Source organism: Chelonus insularis, unplaced genomic scaffold (assembly GCF_013357705.1).
Source record: "Chelonus insularis isolate UGA/USDA-ARS -01 unplaced genomic scaffold, ASM1335770v1 contig_76_pilon, whole genome shotgun sequence".
Taxonomy (NCBI): domain Eukaryota; kingdom Metazoa; phylum Arthropoda; class Insecta; order Hymenoptera; family Braconidae; genus Chelonus; species Chelonus insularis.
The window spans coordinates 407,558-432,152 of NW_023276741.1; the positions used below are offsets into that span (position 1 = coordinate 407,558).

The 24,595-nt window shown below is 29.8% G+C and overlaps 4 protein-coding genes across 5 annotated transcripts; 2 read left to right on the plus strand and 2 right to left on the minus strand.

The window, feature by feature from the left end:
* The first annotated feature begins 50 nt into the window (after nt 1-50).
* Nucleotides 51-1,799, plus strand: LOC118071304 (smoothelin-like protein 1). Its single transcript, XM_035090377.1, has 5 exons — nt 51-75; nt 759-834; nt 916-1,039; nt 1,115-1,266; nt 1,335-1,799. The coding sequence occupies exons 2-5, from the start codon at nt 773-775 to the stop codon at nt 1,456-1,458; spliced, it is 462 nt and encodes a 153-aa protein (XP_034946268.1). The 5' UTR covers nt 51-75; nt 759-772; the 3' UTR covers nt 1,459-1,799.
* Nucleotides 1,800-1,895: 96 nt separating this feature from the next.
* Nucleotides 1,896-3,216, minus strand: geminin (geminin DNA replication inhibitor). The gene is made up of 5 exons (XM_035090376.1): nt 2,906-3,216; nt 2,704-2,822; nt 2,454-2,623; nt 2,215-2,387; nt 1,896-2,102 (listed from the first exon to the last, which is right to left on the minus strand). The coding sequence occupies exons 1-5, from the start codon at nt 2,957-2,959 to the stop codon at nt 2,043-2,045; spliced, it is 576 nt and encodes a 191-aa protein (XP_034946267.1). The 5' UTR covers nt 2,960-3,216; the 3' UTR covers nt 1,896-2,042.
* Nucleotides 3,217-3,366: 150 nt separating this feature from the next.
* Myo31DF (Unconventional myosin ID) lies at nt 3,367-8,846 on the plus strand. 2 transcript variants are annotated; one of them, XM_035090375.1, is made up of 10 exons: nt 3,367-3,729; nt 4,691-4,811; nt 4,930-5,125; nt 5,210-5,429; nt 5,504-5,716; nt 5,811-6,386; nt 6,529-6,789; nt 6,938-7,182; nt 7,271-8,206; nt 8,415-8,846. In XM_035090375.1, exons 2-10 carry the CDS (start codon nt 4,691-4,693, stop codon nt 8,596-8,598), a joined length of 2,952 nt encoding a protein of 983 aa, XP_034946266.1. In that variant the 5' UTR covers nt 3,367-3,729; the 3' UTR covers nt 8,599-8,846. The 2 variants fall into 2 exon arrangements, with proteins under 2 accessions (XP_034946266.1, XP_034946265.1); XM_035090374.1 differs by having other exon boundaries at nt 4,705-4,811.
* Nucleotides 8,847-9,000: 154 nt separating this feature from the next.
* Nucleotides 9,001-24,348, minus strand: LOC118071305 (uncharacterized). Its single transcript, XM_035090378.1, has 13 exons — nt 23,871-24,348; nt 21,841-22,112; nt 16,523-16,773; nt 14,447-14,572; nt 14,101-14,340; nt 12,971-13,099; nt 12,754-12,883; nt 12,506-12,628; nt 12,331-12,420; nt 12,064-12,187; nt 11,469-11,687; nt 11,185-11,404; nt 9,001-11,049 (listed from the first exon to the last, which is right to left on the minus strand). The coding sequence occupies exons 2-13, from the start codon at nt 22,105-22,107 to the stop codon at nt 9,135-9,137; spliced, it is 3,834 nt and encodes a 1,277-aa protein (XP_034946269.1). The 5' UTR covers nt 22,108-22,112; nt 23,871-24,348; the 3' UTR covers nt 9,001-9,134.
* Nucleotides 24,349-24,595: the final 247 nt, after the last annotated feature.

A 24,595-nucleotide genomic window follows, 5' to 3' on the forward strand; every position in this document is an offset into this window, starting at 1 on the left:
TATTATTATCATTATTTTTATTCTTTAATATTTGAATTAGAAATGATGGAAAGGTTAATGAGAACATCAATAAGTGTGAGTTAATTATTTCAATTTTGTTTATTCAGTTTAGCGGCCTTTTTAGTAATTAGTAAGGAAAAAGAACTAATGATAAATATTGAAAATGTAATTTTAACAGTTTCGATATAGTGATTGTTGCTAATGATTACCAGCTTAGTAGAGATATAGATTATAATTAAACTGGTCGATTATCTAACGCAGGACGCCTTTATTATGGATCAATTTTTGACTTATTATTTATATTTTTAGTATTTTTTAAATTTATCAATTAAAAAATATTTAGTATCATCATATAATAACTAATTTAATTAAATAAAAAATGGTTATATTTGAATGTCAATCATCAGTATAATCATTAAATATTAATGACTTGAATTGAAAATAATCTTTTTATTGCTAAATCGACATTAAATCATTTTACAATGTAAAAAAACTGTTAATAAAAAATAATCAAAAATCTTCACAATTGATTCAGTCTCGCGTTAATCGTCCAATTATGTTTTAGTTTATTCTTTCTTTTTCATTTTATTTCTTCTGATAATAATTTTTATAGAATATTTATCCCTTTCAATTTTATTCATAATTATTTTATTGGTGCATGAAAGAGATATTTTTTTAATAATATAACAAGCATAATTAGTCCTTTACTTATTCAATTAATTTATTAACCCTTTTTTGATTGCATGTTCCTTTTTCAGTGGCTAAGAAACCCATGTCGCCATTCGCTAAATTTCGTGAACTTGATCGACAAAATAGTCTACCAAGTTCTCCAAGGTAATTACAAATATAAATTATTATTTGTAATTATGGTAATTAACAAAGCAGTTTACGAAAAAAATTTTCATTCTTATTTAGTACACCAAAGACTCCAGGAAAAGAATTTTCTTTCAAATTTACTGATCCTGTTGTTCACAATAATGCGCTTCAAATTAAAGAAAGATTGTTAGCATGGTGTCGTTCTAAAACTAAAGAGTATGAGGTAATTATATCAATGAATCATTTATTTTTTCAAAATTATCCTGTTTGAAAGTTACATTGAACTATTAATCTTTAGAATATTCAAATTGATAACTTTTCAACAAGTTGGAACAATGGCCTTGCTTTTTGTGCATTACTACATCATTTTAGACCTGAAGCATTCAATTATGGAAGTCTTAAACCAGAGAATCGTAGAAAAAACTTCGAGTTGGCCTTTGAAAAAGCAGAGTAAGATGAAATTTATTATTAAAGTCGATCGAAAAAAACTGTATAAATGATTTGTACTACTTTTTCAGAGAGGTGGCTGGGATTACACCTCTTCTAGATGTAGATGACATGGTAAAAATGAAAAAGCCTGATTGGAAATGCGTTTTTACTTACGTACAGTCAATATATCGTCGGTTTAAAGATGAAGATTAAATTTAATTCTCTGATTAAAAATAATTACGTAATTTGTTTATACTCTTGTATTCTTGTTGTTTTTTATATTGATGATCAATGTTGATGTTATTCGTGATATGTAAGAACTGTACGTGCATTTGAAAATATTATCAATTAAGTAGATTAATTTACATAGTTAAAAATACTGAAAATTATTTATTTATGTTAATTATCAAATGTTTATAATGTCTGTTGCAGAAAGTTATTACAACTTTTATAATTGCTAAATATAAAATCTGAATAACACAAACTCTAAATATTTTATGATATTCTATAAAAAAGTAATTAAATCTGTGTTTTTTTCTTTTATATACAAAAAAGTATTTAATCTTTTAAAATCACACTACAAAAAAATGAATTTATTGCGTTGTTAGAAAGCACATTACAATGATGATAAATCAATTACAAAAGTCATTGCTAGGATGGGAAATTTTTTTTATATAAAGAAAAAAAAACTTGATGCTAATTGAAGAGTACTCAAATACGGTTGTTAATAATTAATTATTTATATCGTCATTCATTAATTGATAAACCGACTTATTTTAAAGATGGATCTATAAACATTATAATACACTATCTTCCAATGAATTATTAATATCATTTCGATCTTCTCCAATCATTTCCTATAATATAAATATCTTTTTTGTAAAAATTTATAAATAATTGATTTTTTGACTACTTTCAATTATTACCATTAATGTTAATCCAGTTCAATAAATAAGTGTTAATTATTACCTGAAGAACTTCAACAAGAGCTCTTGATTCATCCAACATTTCTCTGTAAATTCGATTCTCTTCCTCTAATTTTATTACTTTTTCACTCAAGTCTCGATTTTCTTCTAATGCATCGTCGAGAGCAATTCGACGTCTTTCAGCTAACACTTGCCAATAATTTTCACTTGGACCAGCTATAGAAAAATATTAGTTCAATTTTATTATTTATAAAAACTTTTGAGTTCATTAGATCTTTATACCTTCAGATGTTAAATCTTCAATTTCAATCATAATTTTTTCGCCCCTGGCAGTTTGACAGGCTTTGTCTTTACACGTAATTTTGTCTTTTTGAACAATTACGGTGTTTTTCTTCACAGTTTTCTTATTATCTTTTTTTAAAACTTCAGACTTCATTTTTTCTGACATTTCACTGTAATAAAATTAACAATCACAAATAATCAATCAAATGTACACAAATTATATGGTATAAATTTTAATAAAGAAACTTACTCCTTAACGGATCCTTTGCTAGATACTGATGATCTAAGTGCTCTACCTCCTGCGACTAAATTTTCCTTGTCTGTAGCTGTTGGTTGAAGCGTGTGTAATGGTTTTTTTATTTTTTCTTGCTGAAAATAATAACTTTGTTAATAAAACTCTAAAACTATTTGATTAAATATTAAAAAAGCATTGTAACGGTCATCTTTCTAACCTCTGAAGTTACTGTATGTAACGTAGATGCTGTATTTGTGCTTCCTTCTTTCATGTTAATTATTTATCCACTACTTTAATATATAAATTTTAAAAGAAAACTTTTAAATATAAACTTTTTTAGTTGTAATTTCTTTTCAACTCATAATAACTAACAGCTATACTAAAAATAAACACGAGTAAACAATAAGTTTGGCGGGAATGCTGACTAACAGGTAAAAAGCTATACGCATGCGTCAACGCGCACGCAGACAGATTTGTAAACAACTCTTTTCTGGAAAGGTTTGGTGAAAAAAATTTAAAATTCAACAATAATAAAATCTGATTTTATTGACAAAGTTTTGAACAAGTTTTAATTTATTATAAATATAATATAATAAAAAGGATGAAGTGTGTGGCGCCGCCAATCGATAAATTTATGAAGCTAAGTAATGGCATTTTTTCAACTGTAACTCAACGATTCTCTTTCCCCTTCATATGGAACTTGTGTGATGACACATACAGAAAGTTTCTTCAAGTGTTGATGAAAAACTGTCAGGTGGAGCAGTCTCGTCATTGGAATTGGAGTTAATGTAAAAGCTGAAACCACCGTTTGCATGGCTTCATATATTTGCTAATGATTTTATAACGTTTATTTTATTTTCATATGTGAAATAAAAAGTAAAGAAATTTATATTTTATATTTATGATCAGTGGTTAAACAAGTTTAAGTTGAGGAAAGTAACAAGTTAGAATGGCGACTCAAGAAGAGTCTGTGGGAATCGGTGATTTCGTTCTCCTGGATGAAATTACAATTGAAAAAGTGGTTAATAATCTCCGCACAAGGTTAATATTTTTTCTGTTTCGGAATAAAAATAATTATCTTTATTCCAGTTTGTTTATTTTAAATTCTACAGTAAAATACTCTCTATTATTATAAACAATTTTAATTGTGCAAATTATAATTGACAGATCGTTAATGATAGTCTTATCATTTAATACTCTTCAAAAGTTTGTAAAAACGTTTTATAGGACATTAAGGTGTGGCTATATTTTAGAAGATATAATGAATTGAAAATTAAAAACTTTATTTATAAACTTTTCAAAAATAAAAGCAATTTAAAATAATAAAATATCAATCTACTCTTTTGAATTAATCTTATTGCATATCGATTAAATGTATTTTAAATATCTTATTTTGAATCCATTTTTTTTTATTTGTGTTTATACAAGTTATAAAAAAATAATGACTAAATAGTATCAAAAGGAAAGTCAAAACACTCCTACGTTTACTAGTTAATATTCTGTAAGTTATCCGCTCCAAAAATTCTTTAGTGTTGGAAATAATAAATAATAGTAAAAAAGTTATCGTTATTCAAAAATATTTGTATATATATATATATATATATATACATATATGATTCATTTAATGCGACGACTTTTTAAGATTTACGGCAAATCTTAGTCATATTTCTTGATATGCATATTAATTCGATGATTATCATGGATAAAAATAATCGATACAATTTTATTTTAAGATGATTAAGTGCATAATATTATAAGACATTTATCTTACTCATCGCTACAATTCTTGGAATATGTATGACTCATATTTATTTTTTATTTAAAAATTTTTTTTTTCTACTCACTATTTAATGATAAGTATTATCTTGACATAATTTTTATCTCAAGTACCGAAAGATAATAGAAGGATATATAGACAAATTCCTTTACATGGCTGTTATTTATTAAATTGATACAAAAATATATTTACAAAAGTTTCTTTCTATTTCAATGTTTAGTTTAGATGATTTTTTTCAGATTCAATGGCGAAAAATATTATACATATATTGGAGAAGTTCTTGTTAGTGTTAATCCTTATAGAACCACTAATATTTATGGACAAGATCAAATCAATAAGTATAAAAGTAAATATATTTGATTTTTCTAAAATAGATCAAACGTTGAAGAATTGAAATTAGTCAATTTATATATTCAATTATATTTTTTTGATATAATCTTTTAACTTGTGATCTTTTTTGGTAGATAGAGAACTTTTCGAAAATCCACCACATATTTTTGCAATTGCAAATGCTGTTCATAGAGAGATGAAACAACAAGGAAAAGACACGTGTATTGTGATAAGTGGCAAATCAGGATCTGGAAAAACAGAAGCTAGCAAAATTATAATGAAATATATAGCAGCCATAACTAATCTATCAGGTCAACAAGAAATTGAAAGGTTTTTATATGAGTTTTCAGAGTTATGAGTTAGAAGAATATTCAATTTATGATAAAATACCCAATTGTAAATTAATTTTTTTAGAGTAAAAAACATTTTAATTCAATCAAATTCAATATTAGAAGCTTTTGGAAATGCAAAAACGAATAGAAATGATAATTCATCAAGATTTGGAAAATATATGGATATTAATTTTGACTTCAAAGGTGATCCATTTGGTGGTCATGTAACAAATTATCTTCTTGAAAAATCTCGCGTTGTTCATCAACAAAAAGGCGAAAGAAATTTTCATTGTTTTTATCAGGTTATTTTTTTATTATTTGATGACATACTACCTGTTATACTTGAGTAAATTAATTTATTTTTTTTTCCTCTCAGTTATTGTATGGATGTAATGAAGGAGAGTTAAATAAACTTGGACTGGTGCCTGATGTAGGTAAATATTCGTATGTAAGTCGTAACAAAGATAATAAAATGAGTGCGACTGACAAAAATGACTATAAAGCAGTCATTTCTGCAATGAAGACTTTGGGGTTTTCTCAAAATGAAATACAGACTGTTTGGGATATCATTGCTGGTATATTACATCTTGTAAGTTTTTTTTTTCTTTCAACAAATTTTCATTCAAAAGTACTATTACAACAAACGTTTTTTAATTAATCCATTTTTTTGTCTTATTTTTTAGGGCAATGTAACATTTACTTTAGAAGATGATAGTCTAGTAATTAATAATAAAACAGCCCTAAATGAAACTGCAAAATGTTTTTCAATAAGTCCCAATAAATTTAGCACTGCATTATCTGAAAGAGTAATTGCAGCAGGGGGTGAAGTAATGCAGAAGAGACACACATCAACAGAAGCTGAATATGGCAGAGATGCTTTGGCAAAAGCTATTTATGAGCGATTATTTTCATGGATTGTTTCAAGAATAAATGGATCAATTAATATTGATGATAATTCATCATATAAAAGTTATAAAGGAACGTTGATTGGAGTTTTAGATATTTACGGTTTTGAAATATTTAATACCAATAGTTTTGAGCAATTTTGTATTAATTATTGCAATGAAAAATTACAACAGTTATTTATTGAACTTGTTCTAAAACAAGAACAAGAAGAATACAAAAGAGAAGGTATCACTTGGCAGTTTGTAGACTATTTTAACAATCAAATTATTTGTGATTTAGTTGAACAACCATATACAGGAATTATAGCCATTATGGATGAAGCTTGTTTGAATGTTGGCAAAGTTACTGATGAGGTATAAATAAATAAATAAATAAATAATTTTTTAATATTTATTAAAATTTAATGGTCTAGAGATAATTTTGTTACACAATAAAAAAGTAAAAAAATGAATAATTTTTAGTTTAAATTTAAAAAATTATTTTTATTTGTTCAAGATGCTGTTAGAAGCAATGGATAAACGATTAGCAAATCACAAGCATTTTACAACTCGTCAATCTAATCCAATGGACAAAGAATTGCAACATAAAACGCAATTTCGAATAAAACATTATGCTGGAGATGTAGTTTATAATGTTGAAGGTTTTTTAGATAAAAATAAAGATACTTTATTCCAAGACTTCAAACGTTTAATGTATAATAGTCAGAATAAAATAGTGAGTTCTATGTGGCCAGAAGGATCCGAAAATATAACTAAAGTAAGTTTTTTAATAAATTTTAAAGCATCTATTTATAATTCGATATTGTATAACATTTATTTATATAACATCATTTTCTATTATAATAATATTTGTTGATAACTATTATTATTTACATAAATTCTTTATTTATTTGATTGATTTATAGACGACAAAGAGGCCATTAACTGCTAGCACACTGTTTAAAAATTCAATGATTGCATTGGTGAAAAATTTAATGAGCAAAGAACCTTTTTATGTACGATGTATTAAACCCAATGAAGTTAAATTACCTATGGTGTTCGATGAAGAGGAAGTTGAACATCAAGTGAGATATCTTGGATTACTTGAATATATTCGTGTTAAGCGTGCAGGATTTGTGTATAGACAACGTTACGATAAATTTTTGAAAAGGTAAAATAAAAAGAATATTGAATATTTTAGTACCAATAATATCTTTTTTATGAAATATTAAACTTGGATATTTGACTCTTTCATCTAGATATAAAATGATTTCTCAGTACACTTGGCCAAACTTTCGTGGTGGTAATGATAGAGACGGTGTCCAGACATTGATGGAAGAGAAAGGATTCGCTCACGATATAAAATATGGTCAGACAAAAATATTCATTCGTTCACCTAGAACATTATTTGCTCTAGAGAAAGCTCGGAGTGATTTGATACCTGGAATAGTTGTTTTATTACAAAAACAATGGCGAGGATATTTATGTCGTAGAAGTTATAAAAGGATGCGAGCTATTTTAGTAATAATGAGACATTATCGTCGTTATAAACAACGTTCTTATATATGTCAACTTCAACAAACATTCAAATCTGCTAAAACAATGAAAAAATATGGCAAACTGTTACCATGGCCGCGTGATAATTATGCAATAAGACCAGTAATACCAGCTTTGAAAATGATGTATTCTCGATGGAGAGCTTGGATGATTCTTCGAGTTATTCCTCCGGAAGATAGACCGCAATTGATGTTAAAAATGGCAGCTGGTGCTGTATTACGATCAAAACGCCAATATTGGGGTCAAGAAAGACGTTGGGAAGGCAATTATTTATCTAAACCAGAAGAAAATGTTCATTATAATACTTATAATTCTGCGATGCATAATTTAAAAAGTACTGAACATTTCAAGACTATTGATTTTAGTGCATTTATTAAAAAAATTAATAAATTCGGTAAACAAACGGATCGAGTTTTAGTTGTAACTGATCATGCAATTTATAAATTAGAAAGTTTGAAATTTAAGTCTATGAGAAAAGGTATTCCAATAGCTGAAATTACAGGAGTCAGTGTTTCTCCAGGAAAAGATCAGCTTGCAACGATTCATTCCAATAAAGGCAATGATTTCATTTTCTATATAGATGCCATGGAAAATCGTGTCGGTGAACTTGTAGGAGTTTTGTGTTCTCGATATTACAAGTAAGTTCAAACAAACAAAACTTTTTATATTTAAAATATTCCAATAATAATTTCAACATTGTCATTTGCTATTATTATATTTAATAATTAATTTAAAAAATAATTTAATAAAAATGATCTAAATAATAAATTAATATTCTGTATAATAGTTATGATGCTAAAATTACGATTCATATTACTTAAAAATAAATATATTTTCTCATTATAGGATGAGAGGAAGCGATTTACAAGTAAATGTAGATTCAAGATTTAAATGTATGATAGGAAATAAGAGCAAAGTTTTGCAGATTGAAGTAAGACCAGAAGTAATATCACCATTATTTAAAAAAGAAGGAGATCGAATTGTTTACATATTACCTTCAACCAACATGGATAATGGAGTTCATCGATAATAAAATAAAATGAATATAATTGAATTAAATAATCATGATAAAAAAATTGAAATAATATCACACAAATGAGTTATTTGTACAAATAATTGTTGAGACTTGATTCCGGAGTATTCAAGATGGTTTTTTGCATCATATAATTTTTATACTTGTTTAGAAATGTACTTAAATATGCGCTTAACTGCCCAGTTAACAAACTAATTAATGTTAAAATGAAAGAAAATAATAATTGAAATGTTTATTGTTGTAAATAGATAATATGTTCAATAAGGAAACAAAAATACGCTGGCCGATTGTTGTTTTGTAATCTATAAATCGTACAATTTTTTTATGTGCCTTGCTCAGAAACACAATTGATAATTAATAAATAAAAATTCTATTTTTATGCCATTGTAAAAGCAGCAATCAAAGCATAATTTTAAAAAAGTGTAAAAAAGAGTATTACATTTATATGATTTTATAAACGTAAATGAACAAATAATAAAATGATTTAACTATTTATAATTATTTTTTTAATTAAAAATAATTTTTATACTTTTTTATACGGAAGTTGAATCTTCACTTTCTGTATCACAATCAAGCCCATAAATTCTACAGATATCCGATTCTAATCGATCTGAATTAATTGTTACTTCATATTTATTTTCTCCATGATTACTTGATGATTTCAATTTCACACAAGTCTCTTTAGCTTTGTACTCATCACTTACAGCCATTGTTACAAGATCTGGAGATTTATCAGACTTTATTAAATACTTATCAGAAGTTATTTTCTTTGGTGATGATTTTTTTTTCGACTTTTCAGGACTTTTTTCATTTGTTTTCATTTTATTTTTTAAATTAATCTTTAAAACTTGATCCGAATCATTTTTTTTCCCCGGACTTTCGAGACATTTTTTCATCCATTTCGGTGGTTCACTTCCATAAACGTGGGTTTTTTTCATGTACTTTGGACTACTAAGTATCATCGGTATTTCTGTTTCAATAACAGTCGTTATAACTTGTTCATTTTCATCAAAATTACTTTCTAAATATTTTTTTCTCGGTAATGCAACACTAAGTTTACCTATAACTTCACTTGATTCATCTTTAGTATCATAAGTATATGCATAATGTTTTTGAATATGTTTAGGCTCAACTTTTTCTTCTATTTGATCCATGAATTCGTCTTTTTCAATCATTTTTTCTAGTTCTACTTTTGGAATTCTTCCTTTAAAAAGCTCTTCACTTTCAGAAGTGGATTCTTGATGAATGAGAGAAGATTGACGAAAACTTCCAGCAATACTGTGTCTTTGTTTTGCTGGAGGATCTAATAATCTACGAAGACTGGAATTTCTTATTTCTGGTACTGACATCCGTTCTCGAGATGGTATTGGTAAAGTTGGTGGGATTTTCAAAATTGGAGCAAGAAATTGTCTTTCTGCTGGTGGCATCAAAGGTGATGCTGTTGCGACTATAACATTTTCTAATCCATCAGTTGGAATAAATTGTGGTTCCTTTCCTATTTCTTTAGTAGTAGAAATTCCTTGATGCTCTGAAATCGGAGAGCTCGCAATTGGAAGAAGTCTTCGATTTCTGTTTGCTTCTGGATTCAATTGACTATCGAGACTAAATCTTTGTTTTGGTGTTCCAACGATTAATTTCAAGTCATTTTGCGTTTCTAATTCAGGTATTGAAAATCTGTCACGATTAAATTTAGTCGAGGCATGTACATCCTTATTATACTTAAATCTTGCAGCTCCAAAGTCTAATTGATGTAATCTATCTCGTTGACTGACCTTTAATGAAGGACCAAACTTTTTGTGTTTTATAGGTGAAAGTAAGCCAATTGGTTTCTCATTCCAAGTACTCAATAAACAAGGCTGAGATAATCGTTGATGTTGTACACGCTGGGGATAATAATCTCCAGTTACTAGGGTAGGCTGTGATAATCGTTCTCTTTTTCCGGTATTATCAGCAGAACGAAGAATACGTCTAATATCGGGTTGTGACAACCGTGAACCTCGATGAACTCCGACATATTTTGTAGTCGTGTCTCCAAAAGAATGAACATTTGGAGTTGATAATCTTTCTTCTTGAATATGGCTATTGATACTATTGTCTCCAGATGTTCTTAAACTCGAATAAGAAAATCTTGATCCTTTGATACCACCAAAACTCATACCAGAAAAGCTTGAATTTAATGTTGGTTGAGACATTCTGATTCTCCGATCTGGAGAGAGACTTGATCTATGATGATCACTATAAGGAATCATGAGAGTTGGAAGATTCGGTTGAGAATAACGACTTCTTTGACTTGCTGGAGAATAACTTGGTGGACAAGATGATCGTGTCGATCTTGTGCCTTGATAGGTTATTGCTGAGTCTTGGGATTCAATGCTAGATTGTGATTCTGGTGGCTTTCTAACTGTAATGATATGAAGATTAGGTTGAGATCTTCGTGTTTTTTTGCCTGATTGATGTGGTTTTTTTAAATGGTCAATGAGATTTGGTTGAGATAATCGAATACATGGATTTGGTCGAAGAGGGCCTTGTCTGTTTAGGTACCAAAGATCCCTACGGGAATAAGGCTCACATCAAAGAGTATCATCTTCACGGAGTCGCCTCATGAAAACTGGTCGTACATCCTCAAAGAAGGTTGGAAGATCTAGTTCAGCAGCACGTGCTATTCCACCGTCTTTACATTCTAACCAATATGTATCCATCAGACCTTTGCCTTTAACATCGACTAAACCACGATGCTGGATTTTGAAACCTCCTACTGCATCTAAAGCTTTTTTCATTTCTAAACTGATATGGATTCGAAGTGCTATAATAAAAAAAAATTTTATTAATTGTTTTTATTAATATTTATAATAAGATATGATTGTTACCTTCTCCAGTTGATTCCATTCTGCTGGCAGTATTAACTGTATCACCAAATAAACAATATCGTGGCATTTTTGTTCCAACGATACCTGCAACTACTGGACCAGTATGAGCTCCACTTCGAATTTGTAAACGTTCTCCGGGACGTTTAGGAACTTGAAATACTGATGATGCATCTAGAAGATCAAGAGCCATTGTTGCAATCTCTGATACATGTTTGTCACCTGAATTGAAAAAATTATTATCACATTCACATTTTGGTCAAACAATTTTTACTTTGTATTTAAAATGACTTAACTATCAATTTATTAGTATTATTATTTTAATTGATATATGAATCATTCTTTTCATAATTCAAATAATGAATATCATTGATATTGACTTTAATCAATTTGTAATAATTTCAAACTAATAGGACGAATCATTTACACTGCATTTAAATTACTAAAATTTATCTGTGTCTATTACATTATTAATTAATTTTACTGATAATAATAGATGAAATATTTATAAATTTTAGGTTCATATATGTTCATATATTTATGATAAATTTTCAATGATTGAAATTAAAATTCAATCAATGAATATTTTAATTATTACCATTTCGAACAGGTAGGCCTGATGCAACCATATAGGAATCACCTATAGTTTCAACTTTGTAAACATCATAGCATTCAATTCGAGCATCAAATAATTTGTAAATAGAATTTAAAAAAGTTACCACCTGGAAAAATATATTTTTTATTTAACATAAACTAACTATAATACAAAATAAAAAATAATTGTATTTCAATGAAATTATAATGATAAAATTATGAAATAAAGTAATTAAAACAATAAGAAAATGAATTTTTTTTATAACAATACTTCGAGAGGTGTATTTTCAGCAGCAATTTCCGTAAATCCAACAATATCACTGAAGTATACAGTGACTGCTTCATAATACTCAGCTGGAACCTGTATTATCAGAAATGAATTGCTGTTATTAGCAACAAAAGATCACAAACGTAATTTACTTATTATCATGCATACGCATTTCAACCTGCTGCGTCTGTTTCAGTTGTTGAGCAACACTCGGAGGTAGCATTTGAAATAATAATGTATCACTCTTTCTTTTTTCACGCTTTAACTCACGTGCTTTTTGTGCGAGATTTGCTGCATACATCTGATGAATAAAGTAAACATAAATAATTAATTATCTTAATGGCTCTGATATTATAAACAATACATTATTAATTATTATCTAATGATCTCTAATATTATAATGAGTTTAGAATTTTTTTCTTTCACCTGAATTGTTGCGACTGCATTGCGAACGAGAATAATTATTATTGGTGATATGACAAGAACCAAAACAACAATGGCAATACCAGCAGCTTGTTTGTTACTGGCATCTTTTAATGTTGAATTAACATGATCCCTATTAATTTATTATGGTTAATTAATCAATTAATTGTAAAGATATTTTATTATAACTATTAGTAGATTATAGTCGTTAATATCATACCTTATCATGTGACGTAACTCTTGTTGTAATTTCCGCAATTCGTCCACATAAATGGCCATTGAATCAAAGTAAGCTATCGCATCATCAACACTCGGCTCTCGCCTCAAGTTTCTTAAAATCTCATCTCGTCTAATAATAAAGATACAAATAAAGTTTAATATGTTGGTTTCTTTTTAATTACAAAATGAAAGTAAGTAAATTATATATTTATTAATTGATTAATTTATTTTAATTATACTTAAAATTAAATTTTATAAAGTTATAATATAATTGAAAATCATTGAATTTTAGTTATAAATCAATATTAGACATTTAATTATACTAGATAAACTTATTTTAATCGCAGTCTCGATTTTTACTATTAAATACAATGTCATATCATACATGTCATAATGATTAATTATCAAAAAATTTAATAAAGGTTTGTTTATGTATTTACCTAAGAGATAATATCCGTTATAAAAATTATTAATCATTAATTGATTAATACATTTAATAAATTTTTTACAGAGATATTTTGTCTCGTTATATATTGTTATTAATAAAATATTAAAATTTATTTGAACACGAACAGCCGTTAAATTTATTAAATCTTAAAATAATATGTTTATTAAACGTATATTTTCATGATGAGGTAACATTAGATTGTTTGCAAGCTCATGTGAATATAATAATAAATTATTTAGATTTTTGAAACATTTAATATTTATTAAAAGGCAATAAATATAATAATTTATAAAATATTTTTACATTCGAATTGAAATATAAAAGTTATTGAAAATCACCTAGTTTTATTATTTCCACTGAAAAATATCTGCTTTTCCGAGGATATTAAGCTAGAAACATTTAAATTGAGTTATCTCAAGTCTATTTACAAGTTTTTTTTTTTTTATTATTTTAGTCTTAAAGTAACTTTGAACCTGAAATTAATTTTTTTTGCAATTTCATTTTCATTTAAATTTTATTATTAGCCTAATATAATAACGTTACTCGAACTACTACTCTGTTGGAATATTTAACTTCCCGATGGGAAGTTATTTATTGTATAGATTTCCTTTTATTCAATGAAAAACAATACATTTATTTAAAACTATAAATATTTATTAAGTTTCAATTAACGTATCAGGTACCTCGATTTAATTCTTCCATATTCAGGCATTGTGCGTGTTAAATTGGCGTAAAGGTTTTTAAGACTTGGAACATAGCTTAGAGAACCATTCAAAAGATCTCTGCTGAGAGCTTCATGTCGTACATAACTGACGTAATTGTCACCCACAAGTATTCCACGACCAAAATAATTTATTCCATAAACTGAAGCAATACCAAGGCTTTCAATACCTCTCAACAGATTTTTAAAAGCTATTAAATATCTGTAAATCATTATTACAATGAATAATGATTCTCAATATATATCAAGAATTAATTATTATTAGTATTTTTATAATATATAGTGATATTTTAACTAAATAGAAATACCTCCACACTCCACTATTATCTGTTTCTTTAATTTGATTAGTTAGAATATCTAACATTGCTGCGTTAACACTAGTGTACCAAGCCATTACCTCAGCAATTGTACTCTCTTCGGGGCTTATTTTTTGCCTGGAAGACAAACCATTTGTACTGATTACAATTATACAACAAATAAAATTGCTTATTATCATAAATTATATCGTATAATTAATTATTCAAGAGGTACAGAAGGTATTTTATTAAACTAGAAAATTAATCATAAGTAAAAACGCTGTTAACTGACAAAAAATTTTATTAACAATCTAGCGAAAAAGGCTAAATTATCAGAAAACTTTCAACAACGTATTACATATCTTTTTATTATGTTAAAGAAGACTTGATTTTTCCCAAACAAATTTTGATGTCATAATTAATTGGAATAGAATTTCATCTAGAAATGGCAATAATTCTTTTGATTGACATAAAAGATAAATTTTTACAGTAATAAATTTAAAAAAACAATTTGACAATCATAATTATCATCTATATTTAACAGAATTGATAATTTTTTATTACTATTTTATATTGCAAGAAATATTTTGCTATAAAAACGCAATAAAGTTTTTTTCATAATAAATTGAAATGATCAATTATTTATTTATATTATTTTATTTTAATAGAGTAAATAATTTATTTGATAATATTTTCTTTTTCAATAACGATAAACAATAATGGAATTTTATCATAATAAATAATTTATGTAACAGATGATAAATATTAACTAAAATAGCTATAAATTATAAAAAATCTCAATATAAATGAACCTGTGAGTGGTAACATTGTAATATTGACCTTATCAGCTTTTTCATTATTACATGGTTTATATTATTAAAAAAAAAAAAGTAAATTTCAGTACGATACAGTTGAGTTTGATTATTTATATCACTATTGAATAACTAAATATAAAATTGACTGAAATTCGATGATATGTACTATTACAAAACTACGGGTAAATAGTTAAATATGTTGGAGCTACATAAATAAATGTAGATAAATCAAAGACAATTAATGCTCGATTGAAAAATAAAAAACTCATCATCGTTTATTATTTGCACACTCCAAATGCCCGACGATGCGATCATCCATGTCAATCCCTATCATCAACGTCCATACGGCTGCTTTGAACGAATTTATTACGCTATCGTGAGTGCTGGACTTGTGGCTGAGCGACCCGACCGATTTATTGAACCTCAGGGACACTCAAATCGATCTATCGAATAAAGGAAAAAATACTGGCTTTAATTTAAGGGTAATCTAAATTTTAAGTACTTCCAATACAACACCACGATTTATCTCAGATAAGTAGATTTGTATGTTGAATTTTTAGTATTTTCAATCGATTCGTCTCTTATCTTTTTATCATTTCAACTTATTACCATTTAATTTAATCAATTAATTGGAATAATAATCAAAGATATAGTTTGAATATATTAAGGCTATCTTATTGCTTCCTTTCTCACCCTCTTTGAAATAACAGTATCGCTATTTTCTTACTTTTTTAAGTACAAATACATACCAATATGTCTTTAAGTCTCATCATATTTATATTATTTTGTATTATGATCCAATAATAACTAATAAATCTGATCATTTAGAATAAAAAGATAATGATATATATATTGAACTATGCATTAGATGTAATAAATAGAATAAACAAAAAGAAAGTCAACTAATTCAATAGCTGTTGAACTTGAAATGATAAAAAAGTGGAAAATAGTGTAATTTTTTCCTGCCAATTAAATGTTTAATCATTGAATGGAATATAAAAAATTTTTATCATGTTAATATATTTGCTTTTAAATGTTATTAAATGAAAAAAAGATTGAGTAAATTTAGCGAATAATTCGTTTAAAATAAACAAATAATGATTGAAATGAATTTATTTTTCAAGCTAATAGTTATTTTGATTGCATAGTAATTCTGTTTACTACTGAATGTTACCTTGAAAGTGCCGTCCAACAATAAAGTTTTATAAGGTAGATGATAAACATAAATAAATAAATAAGTTAAAAAGTAAAGATTATTAAATGATAAACTTGCCTAAAGTCATCAAGGCGTGCTTGAAAGGCTTCTTTGTTGATAACATCATATGTTTGGGTATTTGATTCATCTCGAGATACAGTGACAAGTGGCCATGTCGTCATATTTTTCAAGGTTTGATCGGTGACAGCATATCGTTGAGTCAAATTGAATCGTAGTCGACTTCCGTTGGTGTAGATAAAAAATGCTACTTCAGATCGTTCTAATTGCATTCCTGTGACGACTTTGCCAAGATCTGTAGCAATAGTTACCTGATGACAGAGTAAAGAAGAGTAAATGATAGCTACTCCAGTTACTTTTCCACTTGACGTAGAAAGGTAAGTGCATTGAATTACTACATTTAGTTACAGTTGCAAAGGAGAAAAGATAGTGGGTGTGCTATATTTGTTCGACATTCGTTACACGACGACACACTCATTGATCGATCGGGGCATTATGAAAGTTCTCGGATAAACAACACCAGTCCTTGGCACAATTTCTTACTAATTCCTTCATTTTCCTATTATTTACTTTTATCTAAATGATCATTTACCACGATTATTAAAGCTTATTAGAAGAGTTTTATGTCAGAAGCCCTTTAAAATGTCTAAAATCTCTACGACATTTTTATTGTGATTACTGATCTTGATTCAATATTTCAAGTATACTCTTGTAAAAAATGAAATTTCTATTATATTTAATACTTAACGAGTAATTGGCATTATGAATGTTCTCCAGTTATAATTGCTTTCAATTAAAACTCAAATGTTTTAACATAAAAAAAACTTTTTATAATTATGTTATATTTGTTTGAAATAATAAATAATATTAGATTTCAAAAATATCTAAGATGACTTTTCAAAAATGGGTTTGTTCTAAACCTCTGCATCTTTCCTCTTAAAATTGTATAATAACATTAAACTCCTCCTGTTTTCCCTAAGAGATGTAGACAAACCCCTTCAGATTACCTGCCATTTGAAAAAAGAACATCTCGGATTAAACATTACGACTCATTGTTTAATAATCAAAAGCTCTATCGATTTAAAGGTTGCTGTTTAATAGATGATTGCATAAATAAATTATTTTGAAGTTAAACTTTTATGAAAATACATTGGAACAGTAGACAATTTTTTTAAATAACTCTATTTAATAATAATAATAATAATAATAAATAAGTCCGTACATCCAGTTTTTCCTCCTCACAGATGATGGCCTTCTGGGCGTGAGGAACGAAACTATCCATCTCGGTTTCGTTAAACATCACCACCTTTGCAGTGGGCTAACCACCCTTGCAAAGGATTTTTTACAGGTTCCTAACAATAGACCTGCAACGGCCCCCCACAACTGGCCCTCTTCGGATGAGGGCCATGGAACAGTTGGGAGGGGCCTTATGATACGTTCCAATATGGATGTAGACCACGGACCACCCCTACAGCGTCTCAGGTGGACAGAGGAGCTGAGACGGGATTTGATGCAGTGTTGGGAAAGATGTGAGCCACAGACCTCAGGCTATACCAGGCGCCTGCATACTCTATGGTGCGAAATGCACCCAGAGTTACAACATCTGACGCAGGCGGCGCTCGCATCGCAGGTGCGGTATACTCAGTCTCGACGGTGGATAGATGAGGAGTCATACTCTGACTCTTCAATATCAGACGCTTCAGAGACTGAGGACGAAGTCTCACTGACACCCGAGACACCCGCACCGAGGTGTAGCATACTCCCGTTTCACCCTTCTCTCACTGCAGAACCCCCATCTCCTCCCCCTGAGGGCACCAATCAACAGGACTTTACCAGCAGAGAGGGTAATTTTCTCCGGAAAATTACGCTCTCTGCAGAACACCTAGCTAGCGCTAACCAAGATCTAGACCATCGGATACCAGATAGTGTAGACCTTTTTGCACTCAACAATGCAGTCTATGATGTGGCTCGAGGGTTTACTCAGGGCAGACGAACACCTGTCAATCCTGAGTTAAGCCTGAAAAGACGCATCGAACAGATTGCAACCAAGATCAAGAAGGCTCGACAGGGTGCATCTCGTATTCAGAGTATGATGGATCACTTAAATACTCACAGGCCTTATACGCCAAGAATTCGGCGTATCGTGGCGAGTATCAGACGTGAACATCACACTTTGAATATGGCCGTGTTACTGATCCTAAAGGAGAGGTACACAGGCAAAATAAGATCGCTAATGGCTGTTAAAAATTCATTAGCAAAGCGGTACAAGCGACGAAGGGACAACAGATTGTTCCAATCTGACCCTTCGCGCTTTCTTAAGCCGCAAGCTCCTGTCACTTATGAGCCTCCAAGTGCAGAAAGAGTCGAAACCTACTGGACCGAAATATATGGCCGCGCTAGTGCGCTAGATGTAGACACTCCAGCCCTTCAACTTTTCAGAGAATTCTGTGACGAACATCTATCACGAATTCCTGAAGAGTTTCAACGAGTCAGCATTGAAGAGATCAGGAATGCTCTAAGGGGCACAAAGAACTGGGCTGCCCTTGGGCCAGATGCAATCCCCACCTTCTGGTGGAAGAAATTGACGTTATCCCACCAGCATCTGGCTCGTATCTTCTCAGAATATATGGGAGGAGATACGCCCATTCCTGGATGGCTCGTTGAAGGGCGCACTGTGCTGATCCCCAAAAGTGGTGATCTGTCTAACCCTAAAAACTACAGGCCTGTCGCATGTCTAAATACTCTCTATAAATTGTTTACGGAGATTTTGAACGAGAGGATTTTGACTGCAATAGAACCTGTATGGAGGCAGATAAACGAACAACGTGGCAGCAAACGTGGCTTGACAGGTTGCAAGGAGTCCTCTTCTATTTTGCATCTTACTTAGTAAAAGGAAGATCGCCGAACTGAAGTGATAATGTCGAGCTTACAGACGGGAGCATCATAAAACATCTGGATGCTGGAGAGTCATACCGATATCTTGGACAGATACAATCTCCTTTACAGGACGTGTCTGTCATCAAAGATACTCTCCGCAACGAGTACAAGTGGCGACTTAAGAGAATATGGGGCTCTGAATTATCAGGCCCTAACAAAGTCAAAGCCACGAATTTGCTCGCTGTCCCAGTCTTGCTATACTCATTCGGAGTTCTTAAATGGCTCCAGAGAGAGATTAAAAATCTGGACATTATCACGAGGAAAGTGATGACGTTATATCGAAGTCATCACCCGCGATCTTCTGTCCAGAGCCTATACTTTCCCCGTGATCTGGGAGGTCGTGGACTACTGAGTTTGGAGTGTCTACATGACAGGTTAGTGATAGGCCTTGCTTATGACATCTATGAGAGCTCTGATCCTCTTCTCAAGTTCGTGAACAGCTTTGAACTATTGGGAAGGGATGCGTTCCTATATAGAGCAGCATATCAGGCAGCGCAGAACCTCGGCTCAGTTTTCGACCCTAGCAGCCCAGACGGTCTAAGGCTTTTGCAATTGACCAGAGGGCAGCGAAAGGTCGATATAAAAACAACCGAGCAGTTAAAACTGCTCGACGAACATGTGGCAAAGTCCTTACATGGTGTGTTCTACCGGCATCTCGAAACACAGGACTTGTCACACCAGCTGACTTTTCAATACCTTAAGTCAGCTGGCTTGTTCTCTGAGACCGAAGGATTCATTATGGCCTGCCAAGATGGTGTATTTTCCACCCTCGCCTATCGGCGTGATGTTATGCACGAGCAACTCGAGGACACAAGATGCCGAGTTTGCCACGGTGATGTAGATGAGACGCTATTTCATGTATTATCGGCTTGTCTGATATTAGCGCGCTCAGCCTACATTCACCGGCATAACGCCGCCCTAAGAGTGCTGTATTGCCACCTTCGGCACTCTTACGGAATAGACAAGACACCAGTGCTGCCCTATGTGCCCGGTGAAATTGAGTCAGTCGTTGAGAACGGGAGAGCAAAAATTCTTTGGAATTACCCGCTCTCTACGCCTCAACGCATTGAACACAATAAGCCGGATATTACTCTTTTCGACCATACCACCAAGCACGTATATTACATTGAGTCCCGGCCGAGACAAATATACGTGCGAAAGAAGAGAGTAAACAGGAACGCTACAGAGAGCTCATGGAGGTCATGAGAAATGTCTATCACGAATACACAGCGCACGTGATAGTCCTGGTGATTGGCGCCCTCGGAGGGATGAGGGACCGCTTTCTGACAGAGCTTCGAACAATACCAGTCTACCGTAGTCAGGCTGAGATTCTCGCAGCTCGTATGCAGAAAGCGGTCATCCTTGGTTCTCTCCGAATCTTGAGACGACTGTAAAGAATGACTGATCGGCTGCAGCCCCGGCTCACCCTCAAACCTGAGGGAGTCGGGTGCCTGCAGGATAATCTCGTCTGGTCAGGCCCCAGGTGGGTCGGAGCCCTGGGATCCCTGGCCAAACACCCCTGACGAATCGCAAGATAATAATAATAATAATTTTTTTTTAAATCACTTATAAACATACATTTCTTTATTCACAATAAGTCGGTAAAAATAATCTATTTTAGTTAAATTTCCGTTTTTACTTCTCATAGATTGAACTTTTTTGTTTTCCTACACTAATCATAAAATTGTATATGTAAAGAACTTTCTAATTATAATAAATAGCATGAATAATTTTTTACTATAGAATATTTTTAACTTCTTAGTGGGAAGTTATAGTAATGGATCTGATTTCGTAAATCCCGAATTTTGACATATCTTCACGTTTTAAGATCCCCAGCGCATAATGACACAACTTAGAACTGATTAGATTTTTAGCAAAATCGGTTTAGCTATTCTTTTTGCATAATTAAAAAACTGAACAAATAGCTAATTCTTATCATTCTTTCTACTGGGAAGTTAGTTGTGTGGACCTTTCGGGTCGCACCCCGACCACTGGAAAGCACGGATATTTTTTTCTTTTAATTATAACAATTTTATTATTACAGTCAATTATAATATATTTTTGCTCATTCAATCATTGTTTTAAGTATATTTATAACTTGTTTTACAATAAAACGTATATTAATATTGACTTATTTCTATGTGAATTTTTTCTAACAATACTATTTGATTCTATCAAAATATGAAATTTTTTTTATTCAACATAATAATAAACATATAATTTAAATTTACTCGATAAAGTAAATAATTAAAACACTAGTTAAATTTATAAAGCACTTGAAATAAATACACTCGTAGGATATATTTTTTTTCAAAGTATTTACAAATATATTTACAGTAATAAAGTATAAAAAATTTAATTTTACTAAATTACAGATACAAAATAGAAGAAGATGAAAATATATTACTGAAGTTTTATTTGCTCTAAAGCAATCAACTTACCTGAGTTTCAATATCAGAAACTTCCTGTCTATAGATGAGAATATCATGAAGAGTATTAGCAGTTTGAACAATCAAAGCTAGTATCGGTATAAAAGGAAGCACTAGCATCTGAAGTAATTGGATCCTACGTCCACGACGGTGAGCAGGATCTGTCGCTCTTGTCCAACAGGATTTTTTTTTGCTGGATTTACTTGCTGAAACATCGTCAGATGAAAGGCTTCGTACAGAGCTTGACTCAGCTACACAAGATCCGTTCAGCGGTGACATTTTTACTGTAAATTTTCACAGTTTTTCTCATTGTATTGTTGTTAAATAAATAACTCATTATTCCTACTATCATATTTTCATGATTATATAATACAGAAAAACTATTCTTTTGTTTAAATATGTAGAATATTATTGAGTATAATATTTCACATAACTTTATTAATATTTTTTTAATTAAGATTTTTTTATTCTATTTTCTTTTTCAATTTTATTTAATATTCAAGTCAAGTCTGTTTGCAGAATACTCATAAAAGTATTTACAGATTGAGTCATGCACTGTACAGTAATTAAATGTACGTAACACAAATACGTAATACAATACAGAAATTAGTATTGTTTTTAACTTGAATGAATTTTGTTGAACGCATTCTTGATTACTGTACAACATATAATTTTAACTCATTTCAACTGTAATCATGGATAATTTTTTAATTTTATAATTTACACAGAAATGATTATTGAATACTATTCAAGTAGGAAAATTTCCATATAGACGGGAATTATAAGAAGTTTAAATTATATCTATAAAAATGTAAAATTAAAATCTATTCTATAAAAATCCTTTTTACGTAAATTATTCTGATGAATTAATGTAACTTACTCGATAATTGTAATGATATTTTTTTTAATTAAAAAAAAATAATTGATAAATAATTTAATTAACATTATGTTATATATGATAACATAAAAGGACTTTAATCCTCTTCCGTCAATCCTTGATGAGTCTGAAGCTGTTTTAATTCAACAAGGCGACGAGCTGAGCTATTACGACTAATTTAATAATCATTTAACTCTTATGTAGGTAACTGTGATCTAAAGAAGAATATAAAGAACTCAACATTCAAGTAGCACATCAGTACGTTAGCGTTTATGTACGAGGGACAAATTACGCTTTCGTCCATTTGCGTCTCTTACGGGTATTGGTTTTACTATCGATCGTCTACCACTTTATTCTGCGCTCTCTCACTCTCTATTACCAAGATATACCCTTTACCTGTACATAGAGAATAAATATGTCCAAGTAAAGGCACGTGGCATATTCATGTCACTATCTACATTTTTCTTAAATTTGTTCTAAGCTAATAAAATATACTCAAAAGCTATTATATATTGATTTCTCTATTATTTTTTTTTATTAATAAACATTACGTTATTTAAGTATCCAAATGACAAGCTTCGAACTGTCGCTAAAAATTATATCAAGATATGAATATACATTTATACACATTTGTATGCATAAGCTTCTTATTAAATTCTGAAGAGTTATATCAAGCGAAAGATAAACACTATGATAGACATGCAATTTATCGCCAATCATTCTCACTTCGAGTATAATTTTTTTTTCTTCTATTCTATATATTGATGTGTGACTTTATCTCAACTAGAAATTTCAGTTAAATATGCTTGAGGACCAATGAGATATTAATAATAAATTAACAAATCTACTTAGGACCTAATTAAAATTTCGACTCGGTATATATTGTGAAATTATATTACTAAATCATAATTAGTGTTATTATCATATTTCTTTAATTTGTCGTTTACGTATCTAAACCTCTTTTCAACAAAATCATTTATGATTCCAGATTAAGTAGAATGATGAAATCAGTGAACAATACAGATAATAGTCGTAGAATACAAAAGACACGTGGTCTGAGCAACAAGTAGTTGAACATTAAGTGAAACTTTTATATTTGAATATATTTTTTATATCCAAAATATCAAAATAAATTTAAAAATAAATTAATTGTCAAAATTCTTACGTAATTTTTTGTTGAAATAATGAATCAGCTAATAACACAATGAGTTAAATATTCATTTACATATATCAATATCAACAAAATTATGAAAAACTATTTTTAACGGACTGATTGATATAAACGAATTTTTCACAAATAATTTTATAAATTACGAAGAGCTTATGAGCACGCACGATAGCTTACTGAGGTGGATAGTTCTCGCAGTATCAAGCCCAGTAGCTATACTACATATGTATGGACATGAGGCGAAGGGAGAAGAGCTTTCTCGATACGGCGCAACCCCATTGTCCCCACTCTGTTACCATCCCCTTGCATTTTATCATCAGGAAAACTAGTACGTTAACGAATTTATCGCTTACTCATCCCTCGCGTTGTGATATAATTTTGATTACGCACGTATGTCCTATGAAAAAGTTTCTACTAGAAATAAAGTGATTTACAGCTATTAAATGTCAATTTAAAAATACTCAATAGTAAATATGGTGAATTATAATTAAATTATTGCTATATTTTTTATATATATATAATATAAATAACATTAATATTTAAATGTATAGAGTACAATATCATCACTTTATTATTGTAATTATAATTAACAAATCAATACTACCCAATTTCAAATCTTTTAAACTTTTATAAGAATTTTTTTAAATTCACATTGAGATATTTTTTGTATTTTAAACTTTTAATATTTACAATTTATTAAATTAAAAAATCATTATATTATT

Excerpts from the sequence above, each read along its gene's own strand:
- LOC118071304 (XM_035090377.1), top strand. The coding sequence starts at position 773 with ATGTCGCCATTCGCTAAATTTCGTGAACTTGATCGACAAAATAGTCTA. Across the intron at positions 835-915 it reads AGTCTACCAAGTTCTCCAAG|TACACCAAAGACTCCAGGAA; the intron begins GTAATTACAAAT and ends ATTCTTATTTAG. Across the intron at positions 1,040-1,114 it reads CTAAAACTAAAGAGTATGAG|AATATTCAAATTGATAACTT; the intron begins GTAATTATATCA and ends ATTAATCTTTAG.
- geminin (XM_035090376.1), bottom strand. The coding sequence starts at position 2,959 with ATGAAAGAAGGAAGCACAAATACAGCATCTACGTTACATACAGTAACT. Across the intron at positions 2,823-2,905 it reads TACATACAGTAACTTCAGAG|CAAGAAAAAATAAAAAAACC; the intron begins GTTAGAAAGATG and ends TATTATTTTCAG. Across the intron at positions 2,103-2,214 it reads CTCTTGTTGAAGTTCTTCAG|GAAATGATTGGAGAAGATCG; the intron begins GTAATAATTAAC and ends TTTATATTATAG.
- Myo31DF (XM_035090374.1), top strand. The coding sequence starts at position 3,638 with ATGGCGACTCAAGAAGAGTCTGTGGGAATCGGTGATTTCGTTCTCCTG. Across the intron at positions 3,730-4,704 it reads GTTAATAATCTCCGCACAAG|ATTCAATGGCGAAAAATATT; the intron begins GTTAATATTTTT and ends GATTTTTTTCAG. Across the intron at positions 8,207-8,414 it reads TTGTGTTCTCGATATTACAA|GATGAGAGGAAGCGATTTAC; the intron begins GTAAGTTCAAAC and ends TTCTCATTATAG.
- LOC118071305 (XM_035090378.1), bottom strand. The coding sequence starts at position 22,107 with ATGTCACCGCTGAACGGATCTTGTGTAGCTGAGTCAAGCTCTGTACGA. Across the intron at positions 12,421-12,505 it reads AACTGAAACAGACGCAGCAG|GTTCCAGCTGAGTATTATGA; the intron begins GTTGAAATGCGT and ends CTGATAATACAG. Across the intron at positions 12,188-12,330 it reads CTGAAAATACACCTCTCGAA|GTGGTAACTTTTTTAAATTC; the intron begins GTATTGTTATAA and ends ATATTTTTCCAG.